General features: G+C 36.3%; 1 protein-coding gene across 1 annotated transcript in view; it reads right to left on the bottom strand.

The window, feature by feature from the left end:
- Positions 1–25,350, bottom strand: part of PTPRC (protein tyrosine phosphatase receptor type C) — a 123,355-nt gene that overhangs the window by 28,884 nt on the left and 69,121 nt on the right. Inside the window, exons 8-13 of the mRNA XM_060078966.1 lie at positions 24,135–24,263; positions 22,832–22,975; positions 15,583–15,702; positions 10,845–11,003; positions 9,460–9,674; positions 4,293–4,353 (exon numbers count right to left, since the gene is read on the bottom strand). Of these exons, the coding sequence (XP_059934949.1) occupies positions 4,293–4,353; positions 9,460–9,674; positions 10,845–11,003; positions 15,583–15,702; positions 22,832–22,975; positions 24,135–24,263 (828 nt within the window). The remainder of the gene's footprint in view (positions 1–4,292; positions 4,354–9,459; positions 9,675–10,844; positions 11,004–15,582; positions 15,703–22,831; positions 22,976–24,134; positions 24,264–25,350) is intronic.

The raw sequence follows: 25,350 nt of genomic DNA, 5'->3' as shown, positions 1-25,350 counted from the left end.
CCGCGATAGTGAGAGGCCCGCGCACCGCGATGAAGAGTGGCCCCTGCTTGCCACAACTAGAGAAAGCCCTTGCACAGAAACGAAGACCCAACACAGCCAAAAGTAAATAAATAAATTTTAAAAAAGTAACAAATGTTCAAGTACAATTGATGTCTTTAAAAAAAAAAGACACTATGCTGTCTCTCAAATAATAGGCATCGAATAAAATTAAATTTAAAAAAAAGAAATAAATGTTTTGTTATTTCACTGGGATTTGGGGGCTTATCTGTTATAGCATCCATCATTGCCTTAATTAATTGGTACCCCTCTTCATCCCATACTGACTGAGCAAATGCTACATGTCCTAAAACTGTGACGGTCTCTGGGGATATGGCAGCAAATAGGGCATAAAAATGTACCAGTTCTGAGGGAATTTTCCTTATCTTTGGGGGAAAACAAAGGTTAGACAGGTAAATAAAATAATTATACATTTTCCTTATATTTAAAGGAAAAAATAGAGTGGTAAGAAAGTAAGGGGAACCTATTTTCTATAAGGTCCGTGGAAGACTTCCTGAGCATGAGACATTTCTCCTACAACCAGAAAGATGGAGTGACTCAGCCAGGCCAATGGCTCTGCAAACAGCGTGTCTCATGCTCCAGATGTCTCTAACTGGAAATTCATAAAAACAGGAACATAGAAAATTAATTTCAGATGGAGATTGTCAGATGTCAGAGCTGAGTCTGCATCCTGGCTCTGACATTTCTTTGACTCTTAACACGGGCAAACTGATTAAATTGTCCGAGTTTAAATTTTCTCATCTATAAAATGGGAATGATTTGATCTCCTTTAGAAAGGTGAGGTGAGGATATCTATATATGTGTCGTGTCTGTGTCTATATCTATATCTATATTTATGTCTATATGTATGTCTATCTATCGAGTGGAAAAGAGAAGGCCAGAAGCACATACTAGACATTTTTCAAAAAAAACGCACCAAATGATGTTGAGTGAACATTGCAATCCATAGCAATTAATTAGGGCTGTTGGTTCTATAGAAACATCATGTAGCATCAGATGTGCCTCCATAAATGTATTAATAATAGAACAACCAAGGCTTCAAATATGTCTCGTGGCCTAAGACTTGCTCTTCTCCCTTCTCTCTAGGAGCCCCTGTAACACTGACCAGGGTGAAGATCCATGATGGCAGACAGGATGGGAGACGGGGAGCCACAGGTTGAGAGATTTCGGCAAGTTTTGGAAGGTAGGAAGCAAAGGAGAGGAAACCACAACCAGAGAAGCATATGGTGATGAGGGACACACACCTTCCCGAGAACACCTGGGCCTCAAGCTCCCATGTGCCATGGACAGTGGAAACCAATCAAAAGACCAAAATGGCACAATCGGGTGTCTACTTACAGAAAAATCAGGCATCTCTTGAAAGACACAACAGGGAGGAGACACAAGGCTACTCTTTGGAAAAACTGAATGGAAGAGGTAAGAGTCTAGAGGTAAAATCAGGCTCTGAGTAGAGAAGGGAGGAAACCCAGCACTTAAGTGAAGCAGGAAAAACAAGTGTCTGCATGTGGAATGGCTGGACACTGGCTCTGTGCCCTCCCTTGAGGGACCATCCCGCACCCTCCACCTTAAGACGAGGACTAGTCGTGGACTCATTTCTGGAGATTATGAATGATGCCAGAGAAAATAAATCAGTAAAAGCACAGAGAATCTCCTCAGTCAATACGGCCCCGTAAGGACCACAGAACTTCTAATCACCTTCTCCCCTGTGTCACTGTAACTATGGTCAGACTGCCCATGAGAATGGAACTCTCAAAGAAACCCTCAACACAAAAGGCAGATGTCAAAATAATACATCAACTAATGATTCCAAAATGTGACTAAGACGAGCTCCAAAAAGACTGCAAAAAGACAGTGGAACAAAGAAAACTTCCCAGAGATACAAGTCTCCAGGTCATGAAAGCCAGTAGCATCCAGGAAAATAAGTGAAAATGACCCATGTAAGACCAAGAATAAAGAGGAAATCCTAAAAGTTCTAGAGAGAAAATAAAATGAGGGAACATACGAAAAGAATGAGAAGCAGGATGGCATTAGAAAGAATAACTGTATGCAGGGGAACAAAACAGAAATACTTTAAATTCTATAGTTTTAAACTTAGAATCTATGCCACCGCAAAATATTGATTATGTTAGAATAGAATAGAGATATTTTCATGCCTGCAGAAATTAGAATATTTTATTCTTACACTAGAAGATATAAACCAGTAAAATTAAAACAAAACAAACAAAACAAAACAAAAAACCATGAGATTCAAATACAGCAATTCTAAAATGGGAAACTGATAAAGGAAAATTTTATGATGGTACCGTCAGAGAGTTCCAGAAGAAAAGGACCGCAGGAGTTCAATTGGGAATGTTGTCAAAATACAGATGATGGAATGTGATACCAGAGAAACTCAGTAATACATTTCTAGCAGTTGTGCTTTTGCAATTCGAAACCCAAGACCTCCCCTGGAGTAGTATTAAAATGTGAAGACATTAAAATGTATCTTAAAATTAAGACAGTATTAAAATGTGAAGACATTATTTATCTCTTATGAAAATGCTATTGTTAGCAAAGAGTTAATACTTTTTCTACTTTATGGGAAAAAAGGAGCATGGGATAACCCTCTAGCTCCACTGAAGTAGAAATCTGATAAAGATGGGATAGTAGCTGTGTCACCAGGCAACATTGCTAATGTAAACACAATCCCTGATTTCCAAAAGGCATCTGGACAGGAGGTCTATGTATGAATGATGGTGTCCTGGTGGGAAGTCCTGGCCTTGATTTCCCTGAATGCACTAACCCCTGGCACATCTTGTTACTGGGCGCATCCCTGTTGGCACATCTGGTAGATATGCCTGTGGAAATATTATAAGAGATACGTGGGTCTTCTAAGCCGGGGTCACTCCCACACATATGGCCTCAGTCTTATAGCTCAATTGCCTCTAGAGGGTCAAAGAGTTCATAGTCCCCGGACTGCAGTGGGCAATGCTACCAGGATTTTCTTGGCCAGACCCCCTTGCTGGCTGTGTTTCCCACTCTGTGTTTCTCTGAGGGAAATGGTGCCAGGCCTGGCTTATTAAGATAAGAGTATGAAATGTCCAGTGGAGTCTGTGACCCCAAGAACAAATGCTGTAGCTATAAATTATTTACATAATCAGAAAAACTGAATGAAGTTGTTGTTATGGTAAGGGCTTATAGAAGAAAAGTATATGGAAATAAAGTCAAAGATACTTGGCTGAATTTGTTTGGCATTTCACATTAGGAGCTTTTATTTTATAAATCTGAGCAGAAAGAACTAAAACTTTGTATGGGACTTAGTAAAGCAGTTTGGAAAATAAGCTGTTTTTATATCTTTCCTCTTGGGAAAGATTTGGGAAAATGAAGCATTAATGATTGTGCACGTGTGGTTAGTTGACAAAGATGGAGAAGTGGCAAGGTGACATCAGAAACAGCCTGTGCTTCGTAACACTGCACCGGGAGCTTTGAATTTAATTTAATTTAGTTTACAAAGCTAACAAGTAGAGAAAACTTAAAGCAGTGTGCTAAGTCTTCTTCCTCCACAGGCTCAGATCAATAAGCAACACTAAAACTCTAGAAAGAGCAGCAGACAATATCGCTTTTATATATGGAGGAAACTGTAGGAGAATTGAAAACAGAAATGGTGAAAAGTGGTTATTTTGGAGAGCAGAACAACCAGTGGAGGAAGGTGACACACGGCTTTCTTCATTTCAGTGATTTTTTTCTAGAGTGACCTTTATTTTGATTAAAATATTTTAAAATATTAGTGACAAAACATTAAAAAGCCATACTGTTATTAGGGAATGTGTATCCTAGCTTAGTTGGGTAAATCAGCAGATTTGTATGCAATGCCTGCTTCTGCTAAGCAAATGCTTGAGGGACAGAATAAAATAAGGTGACAATTTCTAACACATACACAAAACAAACATGCTTGTTACTAACATGAAGAAATGCTGTAGGCATAACCATAATATTAGTCTGTGCAGATAAATCCTTTATGAATTATTTTATGAACTCTTTTAATAATTTAATATCTTAATTTGAATTTAAGATATTATATTTTAATATGGTGTTCACCTGTACAACTGTTTGCACACACAACTTAAAATAATGTTTTTGGAAAATATATAATATAAACATTTAATAATTAAACATGAGTAGGAATGTAAAATAATAAAGCTAAGTGCTACTATATATTTAATATAAATATAATAAATAGCTAAGTGATGACTTACAAGATGTTGATTCTGAAACAATTTTTGGATGACCAGGATATTTCCCATTGTGATAAAAGACCTGAATTTCAGTAATAAAAGAGAAAATAGTTTTCTAGTGTAAATTTATGAATCACAATATAACACATACATATTTGTCATACATTGTTGTTTATTTTCATAAAAAATATACTGGTTAACTTTAATTTAAAGTTGAAACTTCAAGATTATGTCAATACTTTATTATCAAAATGTTTTAAAGAAAATATTTACCAGTGAAAAAGATATAAAGAAATCTTAGCCCATTTAGCAATAATAATAATAATAATAATAATAATAGTTATAATCAGCAAGAATAAGTGAAAATGAAGGAATAAAATCCAACATATCAAAATTTTCATCATTTAAAGTTGATTCCCTATTAATAGGCTAACATCTTCATGTTTCTTTAAAAAGGAGATTCTGCTGTATACTCTTTAGAAGAGTTATACATAAAACGTACAAAAAAGTTTTTAAGGCTAAGTGGAAACAATATAATGTAAGAATCACAGTATTTATATTCAAGTGATATTTAGTTCAGAAGGGTTAAAATTATCAAGATTGATGATACAGGGTAAACTCTACAGTGTAGACATAAGTAGTTCAAAATATTGAACACAATAAAGCAAAACAATTTAGATATACAAGGAAACAGCATGGAGCAGGAAAGCATTAAGAATCTTCAGCAAAAAAAACAGCTGAAGCAAAAATAGATCTGAAGAGTATTAATAGAAGAGATTAATAATAAATCTGGAAAATATATATCTAAGCTTTTACCCCACGGAGGGTATATAATATCCTCAGTACTCACAGAGTGTTCATAAATATTTATCACACACTGAGCTGTAAAAAATACTGTAGATTCCAAAGGGCAGAAATTGTAAAGGCCAATTATCCTTTTAAACTAATAATTAATTGCAACAAAAAATTCAGGAACCAGAAATGTAGAAAAGTCTCTTTAAAAAAAAAAGATAAATTAAAAATTCTTCCAAATTACAATTATATACTTTAGAAATTATCAATAATAAGAACAATCTACTTTAAAAATCCCCTCATTAAATTTTATGTCAGTCATTGAGAAATTAGTAATAAGTAATATAGACATGGGATAGAGTCAAAATTTTACCAAAGAACAATCCGTAGCTTTATTTTTCTTTTTTAGTTAATAAAAAAGAAAAGGAGAAAGAAATAAATGGTCAAAAATCACTTTCAATGCTCAAACTAGCAGAATATCAAAATAAACCTACAATAAAAGAAAGTAATACATTAACAATTATAAAAACAACTGTATTAATTTATTAACCAGAGATCACAATGATGAATAAAGCTAAAATGATTGCTCCCTCATGAAGGTATAAATGTAGCAGTGGATTCTGAAATAAACATAAAAACAAGTTATGGGAACTGCAGTGAAGAAAACAAGAGGCAGTCTTTTGAAGAGTGAGGAAGAGAAAGGATAACTGAATAATTGTGTCATAATTTGAATCTTGAGATTGCATTTTAATACGGTGTTTACCTATATTTTTCCAGAATAGCTTATCATCATTGACAAATGGGAGAAGAAAATTCTAGAAAGAGAGGAATGTTGAGTAAAGTGCCTAAAAGAGAGTAAAACCTGAGTGTTTGGAGAAAAGAAAAGGAAGCCAGTGTGCCTGGAGCTTCCTGGGCACTGAGGGAGGTGAAGTGAAATGTACAATAATAGGTAATAACAAAGTATTTCTTTTATTCCGACTCTTCTTTGAGAAAATATAAGTGGCACACTCAAAAAGGGTAACATACTTGAACAAAACAGTAATATCGAAAGGTAACGTAAATGATTCTCAAAGAATCCCTCTGTGTTAAAGGGACTAAAACACATTTTTCCGTGAACGAATAATTCCTGTATTATTTAAAGTTATAAAACACAGAACAGGAAAATGTCTCCAACCTGTTTTATCAGGTTAGCATAACCTTCATTCAAAAATGTGAAAAGAATGATGTGTGTCCCCACCTATGCCAGCGTTGCCTTTACCCACTTATTAAATGACCACATTTATGAATGTCTATTCATAAAGGCTTAATAAAATATTAAGCTGTTGAGCTCAATAATACTTTAAAGGAATAATACACAATGACAGAGCAGGGTTTTTTTCTTGGAATGTGACACTGGTTCAACATTAGAAAACCTATCACTATAATTCAGCATATACACAAATCACACCATAGCATCACAACCATGGCAGACCCAACATAGTACCATAAAACATATTTGATAAAGTTCAACCTACGTTTCTGGTTAAAACAAAAACAAAACAAGAAAGCTTATGTATACCTAAACACTTCTTTAAGTGATAAGAATGTGAAGCAGATTGTCAACATGACATTAAGCAGTCAACTGTGGAAATTCCCATTAAACCAGAAATAAAAGCGAGAGATTTGACTGAATAAAAATAAAAGGGGAAATTGTGTATGAGTTAAAGTGCTATAAAGAAAATTAAAAGGCAAACTATACACTGAAAACAAATTTGCAAGTCATAGGACAAAGAGTTTAATACTATTAATAGCCAAGAGGCATTCCCAAAGAAAAGTAGACAAAGGAGCAGGAAGGATGTTACTACAAGACAAATAACAGAAATGATATTTCTCCTCAACAGTAAGTAAAGAAAACCTATAAAAACAAAAAGAGATGCCAATACAGTATTCCACCCACTAAATATCAAAGGAAAAGGGGATGTGCAGTGTTGGTGAGATTCTCCATAGTAGTTATTTCACACACTGCCATGGGAACGGCAATTTGGTAACTTCCACAGGGAAAAGAAAAAGTATCATAAAAAATCTCAAAATACATGTAAATTCCTTTTGACGCAATACATTCATTTCTGGGAATTTATTCAGACAGAAATGATAAAAGACATATTCAAAGATGTTGTTATTTCCCAGTAAGAGTGTTTGTTGACTGTTGTCAAAACAGGCATAGTGGGCTTCCCTGGTGGCGCAGTGGTTGAGAGTCTGCCTGCCGATGCAGGGGACACGGGTTCGTGCCCTGGTCCGGGAAGATCCCACATGCCGTGGAGCGGCTGGGCCCGTGAACCATGGCTGCTGAGCCTGCGCATCTGGAGCCTGTGCTCCGCAACGGGAGAGTCCACAACAGTGAGAGGTCCGCATATCACCGCCCCCCCCCCAAAAAAAGGCATAGTTAGTAGAATGTGATAAAGCCGTAAGATAGAATCTTATGCAAACATGAAAAACTAGTAGCGGAATATTTAACATGGAAAAATGTTCGCGATACAGTGACTTATGAAACATGCAGTTTATCAAACCGTGTGCTCATATTAAGGAATTTGTGAGATCATGGAAAATCTACATCTGTCTCTCCCTCTAGTTCCTGGCACAGAGCTCCCAAAACCCTTGTGTCTCCTAACTGATAAGAGCGCTAGGAACATTTTTGTCTTTGGTCTTTGACCCTGATTTCTGACACAGAGCTGCAGAAAACCTTGTAACTTCCAGGATGACAGTCTTTTACTCTATTGAGCTGATTCTGGGTGAGCTCCTGGATGGCTCCCACACGAGGGCTGGTCACCGGAAAGACCAAGCCATGATTAGTTTCAGAAGTTTCAGCCCCTCCCCTCCCCCATTCTCTTGAGAAGGGAGAAGGGTTGAAAATGGAGTTAATGATTTATCATGCCTATGTGATGAAGCCTCCATAAAATCCCAGAAGTACTGGGGTCAGAGAACTTCCAGGCTGGGGAACACACTCACACCTAGAGGGTGACACACTCCCAACTCCACGGGGACAGAGGCTCCTGCACTTGGGACCCTCCCAGACCTCACCCTATGTATCTCTTCATCTGGCTGTTCAGCTGTATCCTTTCTCAAAACCTTTAATAAACTGGTAAGTGATGTAAGTGTTTGCCTGAGTCCTGTGAGCTGCTTTAGTGAATTAATCAAACCCAAGGAAGTGGGTCATGGGAACCCCTGATTTGCAGCCAAATCGAGCTACAAAGTGGTGGGGACTTCCTACTTGTCATTGTCTTCTGACGTAGGGGTGGGACCAATCTCGTGGGACTGAGCCCCTCACCTGTGGAATCTGACACTACCTCTGGGTAGATGGTGTCGAAATTGAATGGACACCCAGCTGGCGTCACAGATACTTGCTTGATGCGGGGAAAAACCTTCACACATTTGGTGACCAGAAGTGTCAGAAGTGAAGTGTTTCAGGTGTCTGGTTTTCTTTGGAAATGCTTCCCTGTGTTTCTTATAGTGAAGATCACACAGGAGATAGAATGAACAGAGGTTTTTCCCTCCAGCAGGAGGAAAAGACTGAGTTTTCCCATTTTAGAAGTATACACACAGAATATGAGCAGGAGACAGCGAGCTTATGGGTGAGCTTTTTAACTCTTTGTGTACACTGCTATTTCCTTACATTTATTTCTGCAATTTTCTAATCTCAATGTACCTGTAAAAAAATGGTTGTAATTTAAAAAGTCACATTAGTGGGCTTCCTTGGTGGTGCAGTGAGTAAGAGTCCGCCTGCCGGGGACACGGGTTCGAGCCCTGGTCCGGGAAGATCCCACATGCCACGGAGCAGCTAGGCCTGTGTACCACAACTACTGAGCCCGTGTGCCACAACTACGGAAGCCCACGTGCCCAGAGCCTGTGCTCCACAATAAGAGAAGCCACTGCAATGAGAAGTCCACGCACCGCAGCGAAGAGTAGCCGCTACTCGCCGCAACTAGAGAAAGGCTGCACGCAGCAATGAAGACCCAATGCAGCCAAAAATAAAATAAATAAATAAAAATAAAATATTAAATATTTTTAAAAAGTCACAGTAGTAAAGATAAATAGCCTAGATGAATAAAAGTTGTGGCAAAGGAATAATCTACTGTGCATAAAATGTTGTGTTTCTTGACATGGGAGCAATAATTTAGCTATAAGTAAATCATGTTAAAGGTCAAAAATAATCCAACAAAATATGTGTTGTAAACAACTGTATTATGTACTAGAGATGAAAAGTTTGGAGTCAAACTTTTACACTTTTAAAGTGTGATTCCGTTAGACATCAGAGCTTCTCAAGCTTGAGTGAGCACTGGTGTTAGTATTATTTAAATACTGCAGAATAATCACTATAATGTATATCAGTAATGTATGATTGTGGAAATTGTAATCTTACCTGAAATGTATATTTTGTTGAATATTGAAGACCTTCTACCAAGAATGTGCACTTTTGTTTTTTTAATTCTTTTCCAGCCGAGTCATTTCCAATACTGATTTTCAAATGGTACTGCCCTGTCTTGGGGCCATTAAAGTCTTTAGGAGCACTACAGGTCACAGCCATACTATTATCTGTCTTCCTTGAAACACGTAAGCCCGTGACCTCGCTTGGACCTATCAAAATGAAGAAATATTTGTTATTTTTAATCATTTGGTAAATGCATATTTAAATTACTGGACAATATATGTGTACTGTATAAACTGTTTTAAGTGCTTATTTGGGTGTTACAGATGGGGAAGTTAGGATAGAACATACATAAAAAGCTATAACAAAACATCTGAAAATAAATTACACATTCATTTGATGAATATTAGCATATAAGTTGTACTTGAAACCATGAGATTTTTTGCAATTGCCCCAAAGAGAGTGTGTAGAAATAGAAAATAGAGAAGAAAGGAGTGAAGGGGCAGGGAGGGGAAACCCCGAAGGCCTACAAACAGTCCAGGTCCTCCTTTTGGAAATGCTTACATGACCCTGGTGATACCTGGCTGGATTCTTCAGCAGCAATGAATCATCTTTGTTTCTGTGACAGCACAGACATTCAGGAAAATAACAAAAGCATAACGCTTGAGGACCTGGACTTTTGAAACCAGAACTTAAATGACATTAAGAGCATTTATGTCTGGCCCGGAAGAGGACAATTTTTCTCTGTGAGCCTGGTGCCAGGTAGGGTTTCTGGAGCCATAGCTGTTGCCTTACACAGGGGTATTTCTTCTGCCCTGACCTCATGGAGTTCACATTCACCCCAGAGACAGATCTAGCTTTGGACCTGGAATCTATGGAGCCATCCCACGGGCGGGCAAGAACCAAATGAATGTAAAATGTGACATAAAATAAAATAGTATGTAGTTCATTGTAACGGAGAAGAAAATGCTGACAAAATATTGTTTCATGAGGTCATGCAAGCAGTGGATGCTTTGTGAGTGAGGCGTCCTTGGGTGTCTGATGGCAGTTGATATTTCTAGAGAATAAAGAAAACAATAGATAACACATTTTTATCTAAGTTGGTTAGATACTTAATTGCCTGAAATCTTATAAATTGTACCTGTTCATATGCCCTCAGGCTTCATTCTTACAATTCTATGATTATACCTGAAGGATACAGAGAAAACCCAGGATGAGAGTTTTTAAATTGTTGTGTTTTAAATTATTATAAACCCTAGATGTTAAACAAATGTTCCAGATCAGTGTGTTTCTCAAATGAAGCATAAAGGTGGACATGTTGTTTTAACGGGTTAAGACTTTGCTGTTCATAGAAAAAAGCATTAAAGCTTATAACTTACGTGTTGCTTTTGTTTCAACTACACACTTCACATCAGCTCCATTACGTTCCACTCTTCCACTGACAGAGGCATGTAATGTTATTTCATACGTTGTAAAAGGTTTCAAATATTCCAAATTAATTGTATTTGTGGTTTGATTCAGAGTGTGGCATCTTTCTTCTCAGGGGAAAAAATGGAAACTTTTAGTAAGTCATCAAAAGTTAGGATTAGCACATATTTAATTTAGTGTCTACAGTAAATCATTCCAAGCCGACTCCAAACTGAGTGATTGAGAAATGAAAACATCCTTGGTGCTCAGAAATACATACAATTATCAGCAAATGCATTGAACAAATGTGATTACTATAAACTCAAATATTCAAAAATGATGGTTTCATATAATTAATTTGGTACATAACATATTTAATAAGCTCAGGCATATTGTTTACCTATGATCTCTTTTCTTTCTGAGAAAACACAGCTCATGGTGGATATTATGAAAGTCTTTTTTCCAATACTTTGGCAACTCCTTTTCTGATACTTAACCTCTAAACTTTGAACTTTGGTATGAGCCACTGTTATAGACTTCAGATACAAAATCTATTTGATCACCAGTAACTAAGTATCCTCTGCCCTGTTCATCTGAGCACTATAGTAATTCATGGGAGAAACAGTGAAGGAAAGCTTCACGCTGGCAGTAGAATCTGAGCTGATCATTGAAAGATGAGTGAGGCTGAGTAGGTGTAAGGGAGGAAAGAAGATTTTACAAAGGAAAGAAGGAGCATTTTTAGTTTAGACACGAGCCCGACTAGGATAGCACACTCTGGCTGGGTAGGAATGTGGGAGGTGGGACCTTGCTTACACAGATGAGTTAGCACTTGTTAAGTTGAAAAATCACTAGCCACTGACTATTTTCGAGTAGCCACGTGCCACCAAGAAAGACAGGTTAAAAGAAGGTTAGAGAGGAAGCATGTTACAGTGATAATAATAATAATACCAGTAGCTATGAAAACAATGAACAGACGATGCTGTGTTCCAAGCATGTATTGAAGTGGTCTATGTGAATTAATTCACCATCACCACAACCCTAGAGGTTGGCACTCTTGACATCATCCGATTTTACACATGAGAAAACTGAGCCACAGAGACATTAGCAATCTGTCCATGATCTCACAGGAAAGGAACAACAGAGTCAGGATGAAACCTGGACACTGAGGTCCCAGAGGTCATGCTTTACCCTTCACCGCCGTGCATATTGTCTGGGGTAGAAGAGGGGGACAAGGGTCTGCAATGGGGTCAAGCTTTTTCCTCCTCTTGGACACTTTAATTCTCTGGTCTAGGTGGACATGCCAATGGACTTGCAGAAACAGTGTAAGGGAAGATTTAGCACGTGCTAATTCCTTGTCTCAGTTACTTATCCATGACATGGAGATTATAGTAATATCTCTACCTCACCATGGGATGATAAACAGTAAGTGAGATAAAGTGTCTGTTCTAGCCTGGTTAAGTGTCTATTTTCTCAGAAATCCCCAAAACTGAGTTAGTTGATTTATACCTGCCAGCTCAGCCACCCTGTTCCTAGTGAGAATTGTCTTTGAGGACAGGAAAGGTGTGAGGTCTAGAGAGGGACAGGTGGCACCCCCTGACCCATAACTCCTTATATGGTGTCTGGCTGTCAGGACAAGGATCAACTTCTAACTCAGCTACAATCCAAATGTCAAAATGTTGTTCTCAAGGTCCATCTGGCTTCCATTCAGTGACCTAATTTTGTATGATTGTAGATGTAATCTCACAACCATTCTGCATCAAAATAAGTTTCATTTATGTTGTTCTGTGATGCTTTCATCTTAGCCAGCTTGACAAAATCAAATTGTTGATTTAATTTTGAACAACACTTTTTTTCCCCAAAAGACATTGCTGTTTGAGGAATCAAAGTGTTCAGTGCTTAGAAAGATGGTTTAGAATGTTCATTTCCAGTTGCCAACGGTTTCAAGCTTTGGTTGAAAGGTCAACATATTTTACACGAGCCTCTCTGCCTCCATGTGGGATACCTTTCCTCAGGACCCTGAGGTCAGAAGCACTAGTCGAATGGCAAAGGTAAAGACTTTATTAGACTTAGTGATGAAATTTAGTTTTCCTTAGGGCAACAGGGATACATCTAGTTTCAAGTCATGCCTGTTGCACTGGAAATGGCTAGATAGATACTGGCTTCGTCACTTGTCACCTCTTTGTTTTTTAGCAAATACCTTAGGAAATCCATTAAAAACTTCCCAGTTTAAACTGCTCTAAAGTATTTTTCTGAACACCATGCAAAATAGTATAAACCCATTGATCCCCAAAGGGTTTTGCACTGCCACCTCCCAAAATAAGAGGTAATTTTTCTCTTATGTTGTTTAAGCAAAAAGGCAATAAACAAAATCATTTCCAATAACATCGCTGCGATGTGGAAGGGTGCACACTGGTTTCAGTAACTTTGAGAAATAGTCCTTTGAATGCAACAATGACTCAGGGTCTCTTCCTTATTACTGAGGAAACTTCATTGTCACTTGGCACTTTAAGTTAATACATAATGCTGCAGATGCACAGGGTGTCACATGCTCAAACATGAACTTACAGTAGTGAAAAAAGCACAGTCCAAGCTGTTGAATTTGAGCATTGATTTTAAGTTCTGTGATCCTCAGGGCATCGTATGAACTCTGAACGTATCCATTCATCTCTCCTCTGAGCCATTGTTGAAACGTTTAACAAAATCTTAAAAAAAAAACTATAAAAACACCCCACAAGCAGAGAAAACTAAATAAATGTCAGTTACATTTTTCTACCTTTTTTAGTCTACAGCTTTCAGAGTCTCTGTGATGATTAAATGAGGAAATAACAAAAGGAATTCAATACTTAATTAAAAGTAATATAAATTGCCATAGGAGTTCACTGACTTTCTTCCTGTGGATTTTTAATAGTGGTTTTATTTGAAATAATGAGAGTAGTTAAAAGAATTTTTCTAACAGTGTTATACTCTGATCATCTCTCTTTGACTTAGATAATACAGAAGAGGATCTCATGACCTGTGCTTGTGATGAACCAGAAGACAAGACAGAGCACGCTCCTCTTCCCAGCAGTGGAGTATGATAGCAACAAGAGACAGAGGACTGGGGATGAGCTGTTTCCAAAGGGTCCTTTGAGCAGAGTCAGTGCATGAGCCACAGTGGAGACTGGGTTCAGTTAGTTACCAACCAACTTTTGGAGAGGACACAGATGTTGCCTACCTGCCCCTTCCCTCCCTACCCATTCTGTTCAAGTGTTATATTTGGAGAATCATAAATTTGGGTAGCACTGAATAAGAAGGAGCTGTACTCATTGTAAAAATCAAACAAAAACTCGTCTGACTGCAATAACTAACACATTAGGTCCTTCTAAGCCTAATATTCAAAGACAGGTTTTTTAAACGGTATAGAATACAAAGAAGCAATAAATATTGCTCCATAAATTTCCACCATATATTCTGGCATACAAAATACTCTATAGTAGAGAGAGAATATAGAAAGTAAGGAATACAGAAAGGGATAATGAGAAAAAATTTCAGAATAAAGAACAGAAAACCAAACAATGTGCTCACACAGAAACCAAGAAAAGAAAGTTTGTAGGAGAGGTGTCCAGTGAGGCAGACTGTTCTCCTGTAATCTATTAGATTACAGATTGTCTTCCTGTCATTTCCATTTTTCATCTTCCTGTAAGTTCCATTTTTCCTTTCTCATAGACATAACTTTTCAAATTACCATAACTTCAAATACATTGCCTGTATTTCTTCTCCATAGAATTTGAGTCCTCTTATGCTAATTTGAAAACTACATGTGTATTGAACTTTGCTGTAGTAGTTTGCTTATTAAGATTCAAACAACAAGCAAAAACAACATGTTATCAAAATATAAAATAACACACTGGAGATAAGTGGCTTTCTACTTTTCGAAATTTGAAAATTTATGTCTGGTTCCTATGCACCAAACAAAGAGATGGAATTCTGTGAGATGTCCAACTCAATACTACTTTAAGCTTCAGATAAAGGATTGACAAGTGGGCTATTCCATGTGCTGAGTCTGTTCTGAGCTGGTCCACGGTCTCCACTCTTTGCTACAAGTATTTTAGATACTTCATGTCATCCAGGAGACGTCTGGTCTCTTAAATAGTGTCTCATTTGGAGGGACGAGGCCAATGGTTGAACTAGTCATAGCACATTTTGGGTCTGTCTTTATTTCTGCACAAGTTCTGCAGAAGTTAGTTAATGCTAACTAGAAATGTGTTCCAAGATTCCACCTGCCATCAAACTCTGTAGCTAAATGTGCATATGTTCATTTTTGTTCACCCAATTTTTTGTGTATATCAGGTGGGCCACGTTTTGGAAGTTGTTGTTTGTAGTCCAGAATGATGAGTTCAAACTAGTGCAGCTCCCTTACATAATTTTTGGAAGACAGATATGAGTATTACCTTCCAGAGATTTTCTTTCTCTAAGTTTTGGAGTGTAACGATTAGAATGAAGAAGATCAAGAAGGAGAAATGAGTATTGGGGATACTCTGAGATTTAGTCATTTCAGAGGTGGAGAAGACTGTAGTGAGTGGAGGTAGTTCTAAAACCAAGGCATACAGGATGCCGGTCACGGTTGTTGTGTAGAGAGCTCCGTGGCTCACTAGCTCCATCCATGTGTGGAGTGCTTTCTAATTTTTGATTTATCTTTCCTTATATGGAATTAAATTCTATAAAAGTTACCTGAAGCATTCCGATAACAAAGAGTGAACGTATGAAAAAAATGTTCTGGTGGTTCCCAGGTAACCCATGCGTTATGTGCACTGAAGTTAGAACAACTCATATTCTGAGGGATTCCTGGATCTGTTGAAATAATAAGAATATAAAATGTAAGAAAAAAGACATGGAGAAAACGTTCTTCATATTATTAGCATGCATTATTAATAGCCATATTTTGATTAATTATGAATTGATGATGAAAGTAAAAGAAAGATATCTGGTCTTATTAAGTTTGATAAAGTCATGTAACAGAGTGTCACTCCAGGGTGACATTGTGGAACCTAAATATTCCACTGACTTGAAGAGATCTGAAAACCCCTCTTCCTCTCATTTATATTATTGTCCAGCTATCTTGGGATGTCTAGATTTCACTGTGCTGGAAATCTCTCACTGGTAGTGCTGCTAAAGTTAACAGTCACTACTGGAGTAGCACTTGTCATCACTTCCAGTAACTAGTCATCAGAACTTGAGGTGAAGAATGTAATAAATGCTTAAATCAAAACTACAAGGTATAATTTACATGAAAACCCGCCCATTTGGGGTATAGTTGGATGGGTTTTGACCAATATATGCATCAATATAACCACCATTGCATCAGATATAAAACATTTCTATCCAACCAAGGAAGTTCTTCTGTGCCCCCTCCCAGTCCATCCAGTTCCCTTGCCCACCCCCAAACACCCTCTGTACTGCCTTCTATTACTATAGATTAAATTAATCTTTTCTTTCATTTCATATAGATAAAATCAAATGGTGAGTACATTTTTACATTCAGCATATTGCACTTAACAAAATGTTCTGGAGATTCATTCATATTCATTCATTCACACTGTATGTGTCAGTAGTTAGTCCTTTTTATTCTTGAGTAGTATTCCATTGTAAAGATAGACAACATTTCACCTATTCATTCAACTGTTGATGGACATCTGGGTTGTTTCCAGGCTTTTGGCTACTATGAGTGAATCTACTATGGATATTTGTGGAGAAGTCTTTCTGTGGAAAGGACATGTCCTTTCTTCTTTGGTAAATACCTGGACTGAAAGTGCTGAGTTATTACTTTGCATTCTCACCAATAGTATTGTCAGTCTTTTTCATTTTAGCCATTTTAGTTGGTGTGTGATGTCATCAGCATCTGGTTGTTGTTTTAAGTTGCATTTCCCAGTCGACTAATGATATTGGGAAAACTATTATGTGCTTATTGACCATTTGTGTATCTTTTTCTGTGGAGCGTATGATCAAAATTCTTGCGCATTTTTAATTGGGTTACTTGATGTCTTATTTTGTATTTGGAAGAATTCTCTATATTTCTCACAAAACTCTGTTGAAAAAATTAATTGTAAATATTTTTTCACAATGTATGAATTGTGAAAAAATCGTATTTCCTTAGTGACTTTATTCAAAGAGCGAGAATGTTTAATTTTTATGAAGTTTGATTTCTAAATGTTTTTCTTTTATGATTCTTGCTTTTTGTGTCCATCTAAGGAACCATTGCTTAAGCTAAACTAGCAAAGATTTTCTAATGTCTTTGTCTAGACATTTTATAGTTTTAGATTTAGTGTTTAGCTGTACAATCCTTTTTTTTTTTTTTTTTTTTTTTTTTGCGGTACACAGGCCTCTCACTGTTGTGGCCTCTCCCATTGCAGAGCACAGGCTCCGGACGCGCAGGCTCCACGGCCACAGCTCACGGGCCCGGCCGCTCCGCGGCATGCGGGATCCTCCCAGACCGGGGCACGAATCCGCGTCCCCTGCATCGGCAGGCGGACGCTCAACCACTGCGCCACCAGGGAAGCCCTGTACAATCCATTTTGAGTTAATCTTTGTGTTTGTTCAAAGATAAAGGCTGATGTATTTATTTTTTCTATAGGAATAACTAAATAAAAAATCTAATAATGAAATAAATATCCAAATAAATAAATAACCAAAAAAATATCCTTCCCCCCACTGAATTGTGTTTGCACTTTTATAAACAATAAAATATTTTTTCCTGGGATTTCTATTTTGTCACAGTGATTTATAAAGACTGTACCAATTTTAGTATTTAGTATCCAAAAAGCATTAAATTTTTGCTAGTTACATGAGGACATAGTATTTCTGTAGGTTCTTTTTTTTTCATGGTTATGAGTTGTTTGGGAGGCTACTGGAGACATGGATTTAGGAAGCTGCCTTACTCTCAGCTAGCTATCCCTTCCACATGAAATTCAGAATCACTTTAGTACATTCTGTCAAAAGTCCTGTAATATTATAATTAATAAACAACTTCAGCAATGAAACACATTTCAGGATCAATACAGAAAAGTCCATTTTATGTCCACACACTGGCAATGAACAATCTGAAAATGGAATTAAGAAAACACCACTATTATAAGCAGGAATAAATTTAAACCTAGGAATGAATTTAACAAAAGAACTATAAGACTTGCACACTGAGAACTACAAAACATTCTCCAAGAAAATTAAAGAATATCTAAATTAATGGAAAGACACCCCATGTTCATGGACCAGAAAACTAACATTGTTAGGATGGCAACACTCTTCATATAGATCTACAGATTTAACTCAACCTCTGTCAGAATCCTGGCTGGCTTCTTTGTAGAAATTGACAAGTTGATCTCATAATTCATATGGAATTTCAGAGGACCTCAAATATCCAAAACAATCTTGAAGAAGAACAAAGTTGAAGGACTCACTTTCTGATTTCAAAACTTACACAAAGCAACAGTAACCAACAGTGTGGTACTGGCATTATATGTATAGATTAATGGAATGGAAGAGTCCAGAAATAAGCCCATCATTATTGTTAATTAATTTTGACAAGGATGAAAAGAACATTCAATGGGAAGAGAATAGTTTTTTCACTAAATTGTGCTAGGATACCAAAAGAATGAAGTTGGACCCTTACCTCAAATCATAAATGAATATTAACTCAAATGGACAAATAGAGCTAATTTTAAGACTTAAAACTAAAAAATTCTTAGAAGAAAACATAGGGATAACTCTGCATAACCTTGGATTTGGCAATGAATTTTTAGTTGTGACATCAAAAACATGAGTAACAAAGGTAAAAATTAATAAATTGGACCTCATCAAAATTAAAAACTTATAAGCTTCAAAAGCTATCAACAAAGTAAAAAGACAACCCAGAGAACTGGAGAAGATATTTGCAAGTCATATATCTGAATTGTGTCTAGAATATATAAAGAACTGTTACAACTCAGTGAAAAATAACCCAAATTTTAAGAATGGGCAAATAGTGATAAAAGATATACAAATGGCAAATAAACAGCTGAAGCTATGCTCAAGATCATTATTCATTAATTCAAATCACAATGAGATACCACTTCACACTCACTGGAATGGCTAAAATAAAAAAAAAGTGTTGATGAAGATGTGAAGAAATGAGAACACATACATTGCTGGTGGGAATGTAAAATGATGCAGCTACTTTGGAAAACTGATTGGCAGTTCTTCAAAATGCAAAACATAAAGTTGCCATATGACACCCAGATTCCAATCCTAGGTATAAACACAAGAGAAACGAAGACATATATCTACACAAAACTTGTACACAAATGTTCATAGCAGCATTATCCTTAATAGTCAAAAAGTGGAAACAGCTTCAATGTCACTCAACTGATAAAGGGACAAACGAAACAAGGTACATTCATACAGTGGAATATTATTAGACAATTAAAAAAACGGAAGTATTGATACGTTACAACATGGATGAACCATGAAAACAGTACACTAAGTGAAAGAAGCCAGACATAAAAGACAACATATTATATGAAATGTCTATATTAGGCAAATCCATCAAAGCAGAAAGTAAATTTGTAATTGCCTAGATATGGGAGTGGGAGGGAAATGGGGAGTGACTGCTAAAAGATACCAGTTTTTTTGCTGTTGCTTGTTTCTTTTTGTGGGTTTTATTTTTTATTTTTATTTATTTATTTATTGGTGTCATGAAAATGTTTTAAAGTTGATTCAGGTGATGATTTACAACTCTAAATATATTAAAAACCACTGACATACTTTACATGGGTGAATCATACAGTAGGTGAACTAACAAAAGTTTGTGGGTTTGGTTTTTTTAAAGAATGTGGCTTCTTTGGCAACGGTCTTGAAAAATGTCCCCTGTTTCCTGAATAAAATAACATGTAAAATGGTTAAATTGCTATTTTCAAAGGCTGCAGGATTCCTGCATTATTGGAAAAAATCTTATTCAATAATGGTGGGTTTTGTTTAAGACCTTATTTTTTTAGAACATTTTTGAATTCACAGCAAAATTGAGAAGGCACAGAGATAGGCACAACATCCCCTGTTACCAACATCCTCCACTTGAGTGGTACTTATGTTACAATTTATGAACCTATGCTGACACGTCATTATCACCTGAGTCCATACTTTACATTAGGGTTCACTCAATGTTGTACATTCAATGGATTTGGACTAATATATTACATGACATGTATCCATTATTACGGTATCATACAGAGTACTTTCACTCACCTAAAATCCTCTGTGTTCTGCCTATTCATCCCTCCCTCCCTTCCAACTCCTGGCAACCACTGATCTCTTTATTGTCTCCACAGTTTTGCCTTTTCCAGAATATCATATAGTGAAACCATATGGTATGTAGCCTTTTCAGACTGGCTTTGTTCACTTAGTGATGTGCATTTAAGGTTCCTCTATGTCTTTTCGTGGCTTTATAGCTCATATCTTTTTAGTGCTAAATAATATTCCATTGTCTGGATGGACCACAGTTTATTTACCATTCACCTACTGAAGTACATCTTGGTTGCTTCCAGGTTTTGGCAATGATGAATAAAGCTGCTATAAACATCCATGTGTAGGTTTTTATGTGGACATGAGTTTTCATCTCCTTTGAGTAAATACCAAGGAGTGTGATGGCTGGATTGCATTGTAAGATGATGTTCAGTTTCATAGAAACCCTCAAAATGTCTTCCAAAGTGACTGTACCATTTTGCATTCCTACCATCAACGAATGAGAATTCCTGTTGCTCCCCATCCTTGCCGACATTTGGTATTGTCAGTGTTCTAGATTCTGCCCGTTCTAAAGGTGTGCAGTGATATCTCATTGTTATTTTAATTTCCCCAGTTACATGTGATGTGGAGCGTCTTCTCATATGCTTATTTGCCATCCATATAACTTCTTCGGTAATTACATATTTTATAATGTACTAAAGGATCCACTTTGCTAACAGTTCATTTACTATTTAGTATCTATGTTCATAGGAGAGACTGGCCTATAGTTGCCTTAGCTCTGTCCAAGTTTGGTATCCACATAAGAGTAACCCTAGCCTATTCCCCACCTTAACAATAATCAAAATTAGTTGATAGCTTTCCATGATTTCTATACTGTGGAACAGTTTGAATAGGATAGGAACTAACTGTAAACTTACCTTTCTGTTTTTTTTTCTTTTTTAAAGGGCAGGTGAGGTAAGCAGACAGGGAGTGTAAAGAGGTTGGAGAGGTGTTAGACTATTATTTTATATATAACTCCAATTTTCTAATTCTTCCTAGGCAAGTGTCCATAATTCCTATGTTCTAGAAAATTATCCATTTTATCTAACTTTTCATATTGGATGCAAGTTTCTTTATAATCTGTAAAATTTCTACTGTATTTACAATTTCCTTTTTATAATGCATGGGGGAAGGTTGTTTTGCTAGAGGTCTAACTATTTTATTATTCTTTTCAAAACCAAGCCTTTAAATTGGTTAGTAAATTCCTGTAATTTTTGTTTGTTCCTTCTTTCAATAATCTGTACTCTAAACTTTGTTATTTTCTGCTTTCTCTGCTCCTGTTTTCTGGTTCTTTTCCAAGCACTGTCCAATGATTTTCATTCAATAGAGAGCAAAGTGATAAAAGTTCCCATAAAATGTCACTTGATCTTACTTAAGGTTACAAATTCCTCCCCCCAAATATGTCTTTACTTTACTCAAGTCTGAATATCTTTGTTCCAAAAGGTAAATTTAAGCCATCTATATTTATAGTGACTTTTGATATAATTTGACATGTTTCTGCTATTTTACCTATTGTTTCCTAATTAGTATTCTCTCTCTCCCTCCCTTCCTGCCACGTTTTTCTTCTTCCTTCCCTTCTCCCTCTCCCTCTTTCTTCTTCTTCTTCTCCCTCTCTCTCTCACACTCTCTCTCCCTCTTCTTCCTCCTTCTTTTCCCTTCTTTCTCCTTTTCCTCCTTTAACATGAAGATTTTTTTTTTATTCCATAACTTTCTTCAACTGCTGACAGGCAATGCCATCTATTTATCTGTCTTTCATGTTTTTAGTGGTTACTCAGAAGTTGTCTTATGCACAATTAACATATTTTCCTAGCAGATTCTAAATTTAACTGTAATTTCTTTACTTCTACTACAGCGGTCCCCAGCCTTTTGGAACCAGAGACAAGTTTCGTGGGAGACAATTTTTCCATGGACTGAGGTTTGGCGGTTGGTTCAGGCGGTGATGGGAGCGATGGGGAGCGGCAGATGCAGCTTCACTTGCTCACCGGATGCTCACCTCCTGCTGTGCAGCCTGGTTCCTAACAGGCCGAGGAACAGTACCCGGGGGTTGGGGACCCCTGTTCCACTAAATACAATTGAAATTTTAGCACTTTTCACTTCCTTCTCCCCTCCATCTTCCAAATGCTATTATTTTCCAGAATTTTACTTTCCAGTTGTTATTAGTTATGATAGTCTGGTTATTATTTATATTGCTGACATTTTAGTAATAACAATTGTTATTTTGCCATCAACACTTAGCTTTACCATTACGTGTTATTAGCTTCTTAAAGTGAGCTTCTGTGCTCATTTTACTCCTATCAGAGGCAGGATTTGATAGAGGGGGCAAAAGATGCAGGACACACCAAGAAGAGAAAACTGCTACAGGAAGAAAGGGGAAATAAAATGGGAAACACGTGAAGAAGCATTTCACTTACCTCACTGTTTTATTCCCATCCCGATCTCACAACAGCCTACAGTTTGCAAAAAACTTGATGAAGGTTTGGATTCACTGTCATTTTTTGTAAATTCTTACAAAAGAATTATTATTTGTAAATTCTTACTTTAAAACGGACACAAAGCCATTTTCTGAAACCCTTTCTCTAAATCCATAACATCTTTTTCTGTGATTCTCAATGAATCATAAGAATATAAAAAGGAAAAAAAAATAACATATAAATGTAAGTGATATACTCACCTCTAAAATCTGTTTTAATAGTTGTATTTCGGCTAGTAATAATCTTGTTATTATAGGATACTTCTGAACTACAAGTATAATTACTTTGAGGATTAAGTTTGAACAATTCATATCTGTCACTTTTATTATATGGATGAAAGCCATCTAAAAGAAATAAGTATTGCATATGAGTATATGAATACAATATATCACACCTAAATTTCATTTTGGTTTTATATCTATAATTAATATCTATTAGATTGAAAACCTATGCAAATGGTCAAAACAATAAGTAAAAGGACCTGATATCAGCTATAATACTGCATGATTTTGCTACACTCAATTTTAAAGAAAACATTAAGATGTAGAACTGAATTTGAGAGTGTGTCTAATTTAGCTGATGAAATGAGGCATTAGTTCATTGTTCTCTGTTCAGAAATTGAGATTGCACTTGACATAGCCTTTACCACGCATATATCTTAGATAATTGTTTTATCGTCAGTCTGTCATACGTTTGTCCTTGCTTTCCTCACCCTGCTTGTGTCTGAGCTGAGCATCTTCCCCATAACATGATGATTATAAGCAGTATCATACTCCATCCTTTGTGTGAGAGTCTATGTGTTTTTGTTTGTCTGTCTGTCTTGCCAAATATGGCCTAGCAGATAGTTTTATGCCGGGGGGGGGGAGATTTCATCCCAATAAATTCAAATGAAAATAAATTAAAAGTTATTAAATCATTAAAAAGAAATTCTATCTCAATTATTCCCCCTTCCATGAACCCAAATTCATATTCCTAGAAGCACTTACTATTCTTTCTCTACTTTCATTTTATCTAAGTCTTCTTGTCGTTGTTTATAAATGTTGTTGATGGAGGGCTGACAAAGTAAACTCTTGGAATCACATGAAATTATTGTTGTTTTCCCTTTCATTCTAAGAGTATGTGTACCATAATTTTTTATAACTCTCTTCTCTGATAATATTTTCAACAATACCTCATGTATAGCAGTTGCCAAGAAAATTCTTATGAATTAACTGATATTGCTATTTCAAAAGTTATTTTTCAGGTGGAACATTTGTTTATTTTGTGAATTTGAGTTGTATAGAGAATACAATGATTTGATTCCAAACATATCATTGACTATGCGTGTGTGTGAGAGAGAGAGAGAGAGAAAGAGAGAGAGTGAAAAAGAGAGAATGGAAGAAGGAAGGAAAGTAAGAAGGAAGGAAGGAAGTAGAAATGAAGGAAGGATTAGATAATAGCTAGAAAAACTTCCCACTATAGGAAAAAAAAAAAAAACTCCTCTGATCAATGTTAAATTCTTACCACATTTAAATTTATATGTTATTTTCTTTTTATCACAAGTAAAATTTTTACTGATTTCCCAATGTAAACAAAGAGAAGTATTTGCCTTTTCAGGTTCTACACACTCATTCAGCTGAAAATGTTTATGATCTGTTAAGAAAAAAGATACAAAAATAGATGATTAATACTTCATAATGTGTGCCTTATGCTCAATTACAGTCATTGAAATTATATTCATGATACAGAATCTGGCAAGAATTTAGATTACTTTTGAAAAAAGTCTAATAACTCTCAGGGTTTTGAATTTCTTGATTCTTTAGTTTATTCTTTTTTTAACATCACACGTATTGGTAGCATTTCACTTAGAATTTATGTTACTTTAAAAAAAAATGGAACCCAAGGAAACGTCTAGATAAAATTGCAGTTTTTTCACATTTTAAAAGACTGACTCCATTTTGTTTTCTTATTTGTATCCTCAATTTTTCATTTACTCTTTGATTTTTTTCATTGCATGATCATTACACGGAGCATGGGGGTTTCACTCTGGGCAATGTATTGTTTTAAATTGTCATTTTCTGTTTTTAATTGATCATTTATTCCAGTAACGTTTAGAGAAAAGTAAATAAGTTAAATGGCATTTTTTTCAAGAACATCAGATATTTAACCCATTTAAATGTTAAGTCAATCAATGATCTTGAATTATTAAAAGATATGAGAAATTCAACAAACTTACACAGTCCCTGAATCCCTTTTAGAAAATGCATTTTGTGAAGGTAGCTTCTCTGAAGTCAGCTTGGTACCTTAGTCTCCTCTTTCCCAGCAGTAGCTTAGGTATTAAAACCAGCTTGATCGCCTTAACATGACTATAACGCTCCCCCCCCCTTTTTTTTTTTTTGGTGAAAGTACTTTTGTTCTTTTCACAAACACCAAATCTTTGACTTTGTGTTATTCCCCCAAGATATTCTAGACACACTTGTATTTAAAAAGATTAATGCATACACACACACACACACACACACACACACACACACATAATGACTTGAATTCAGTAGCGGAGAAACAAGAAAGCTTGTGAATAACCACTCAGTGGTATAAATTAGATCCAATCGACATGAAGCACTCTGTAAAAGAGGTATAAGGAGGCAGGTAAGGGATAAACAGGGAAGGCTTCTCTGAGGTTACCGTTTTCACTGGGTCTGGAGAGCAGAAGTCCACACACTGGCCTCCTGCCCCCATC

This window comes from Mesoplodon densirostris, chromosome 2, assembly GCF_025265405.1.
Source record: "Mesoplodon densirostris isolate mMesDen1 chromosome 2, mMesDen1 primary haplotype, whole genome shotgun sequence".
Lineage (NCBI taxonomy): Eukaryota > Metazoa > Chordata > Mammalia > Artiodactyla > Ziphiidae > Mesoplodon > Mesoplodon densirostris.
The sequence above is the reverse complement of the archived record's forward strand: the minus strand, read 5'-3'. Positions and strand labels throughout refer to the sequence as shown.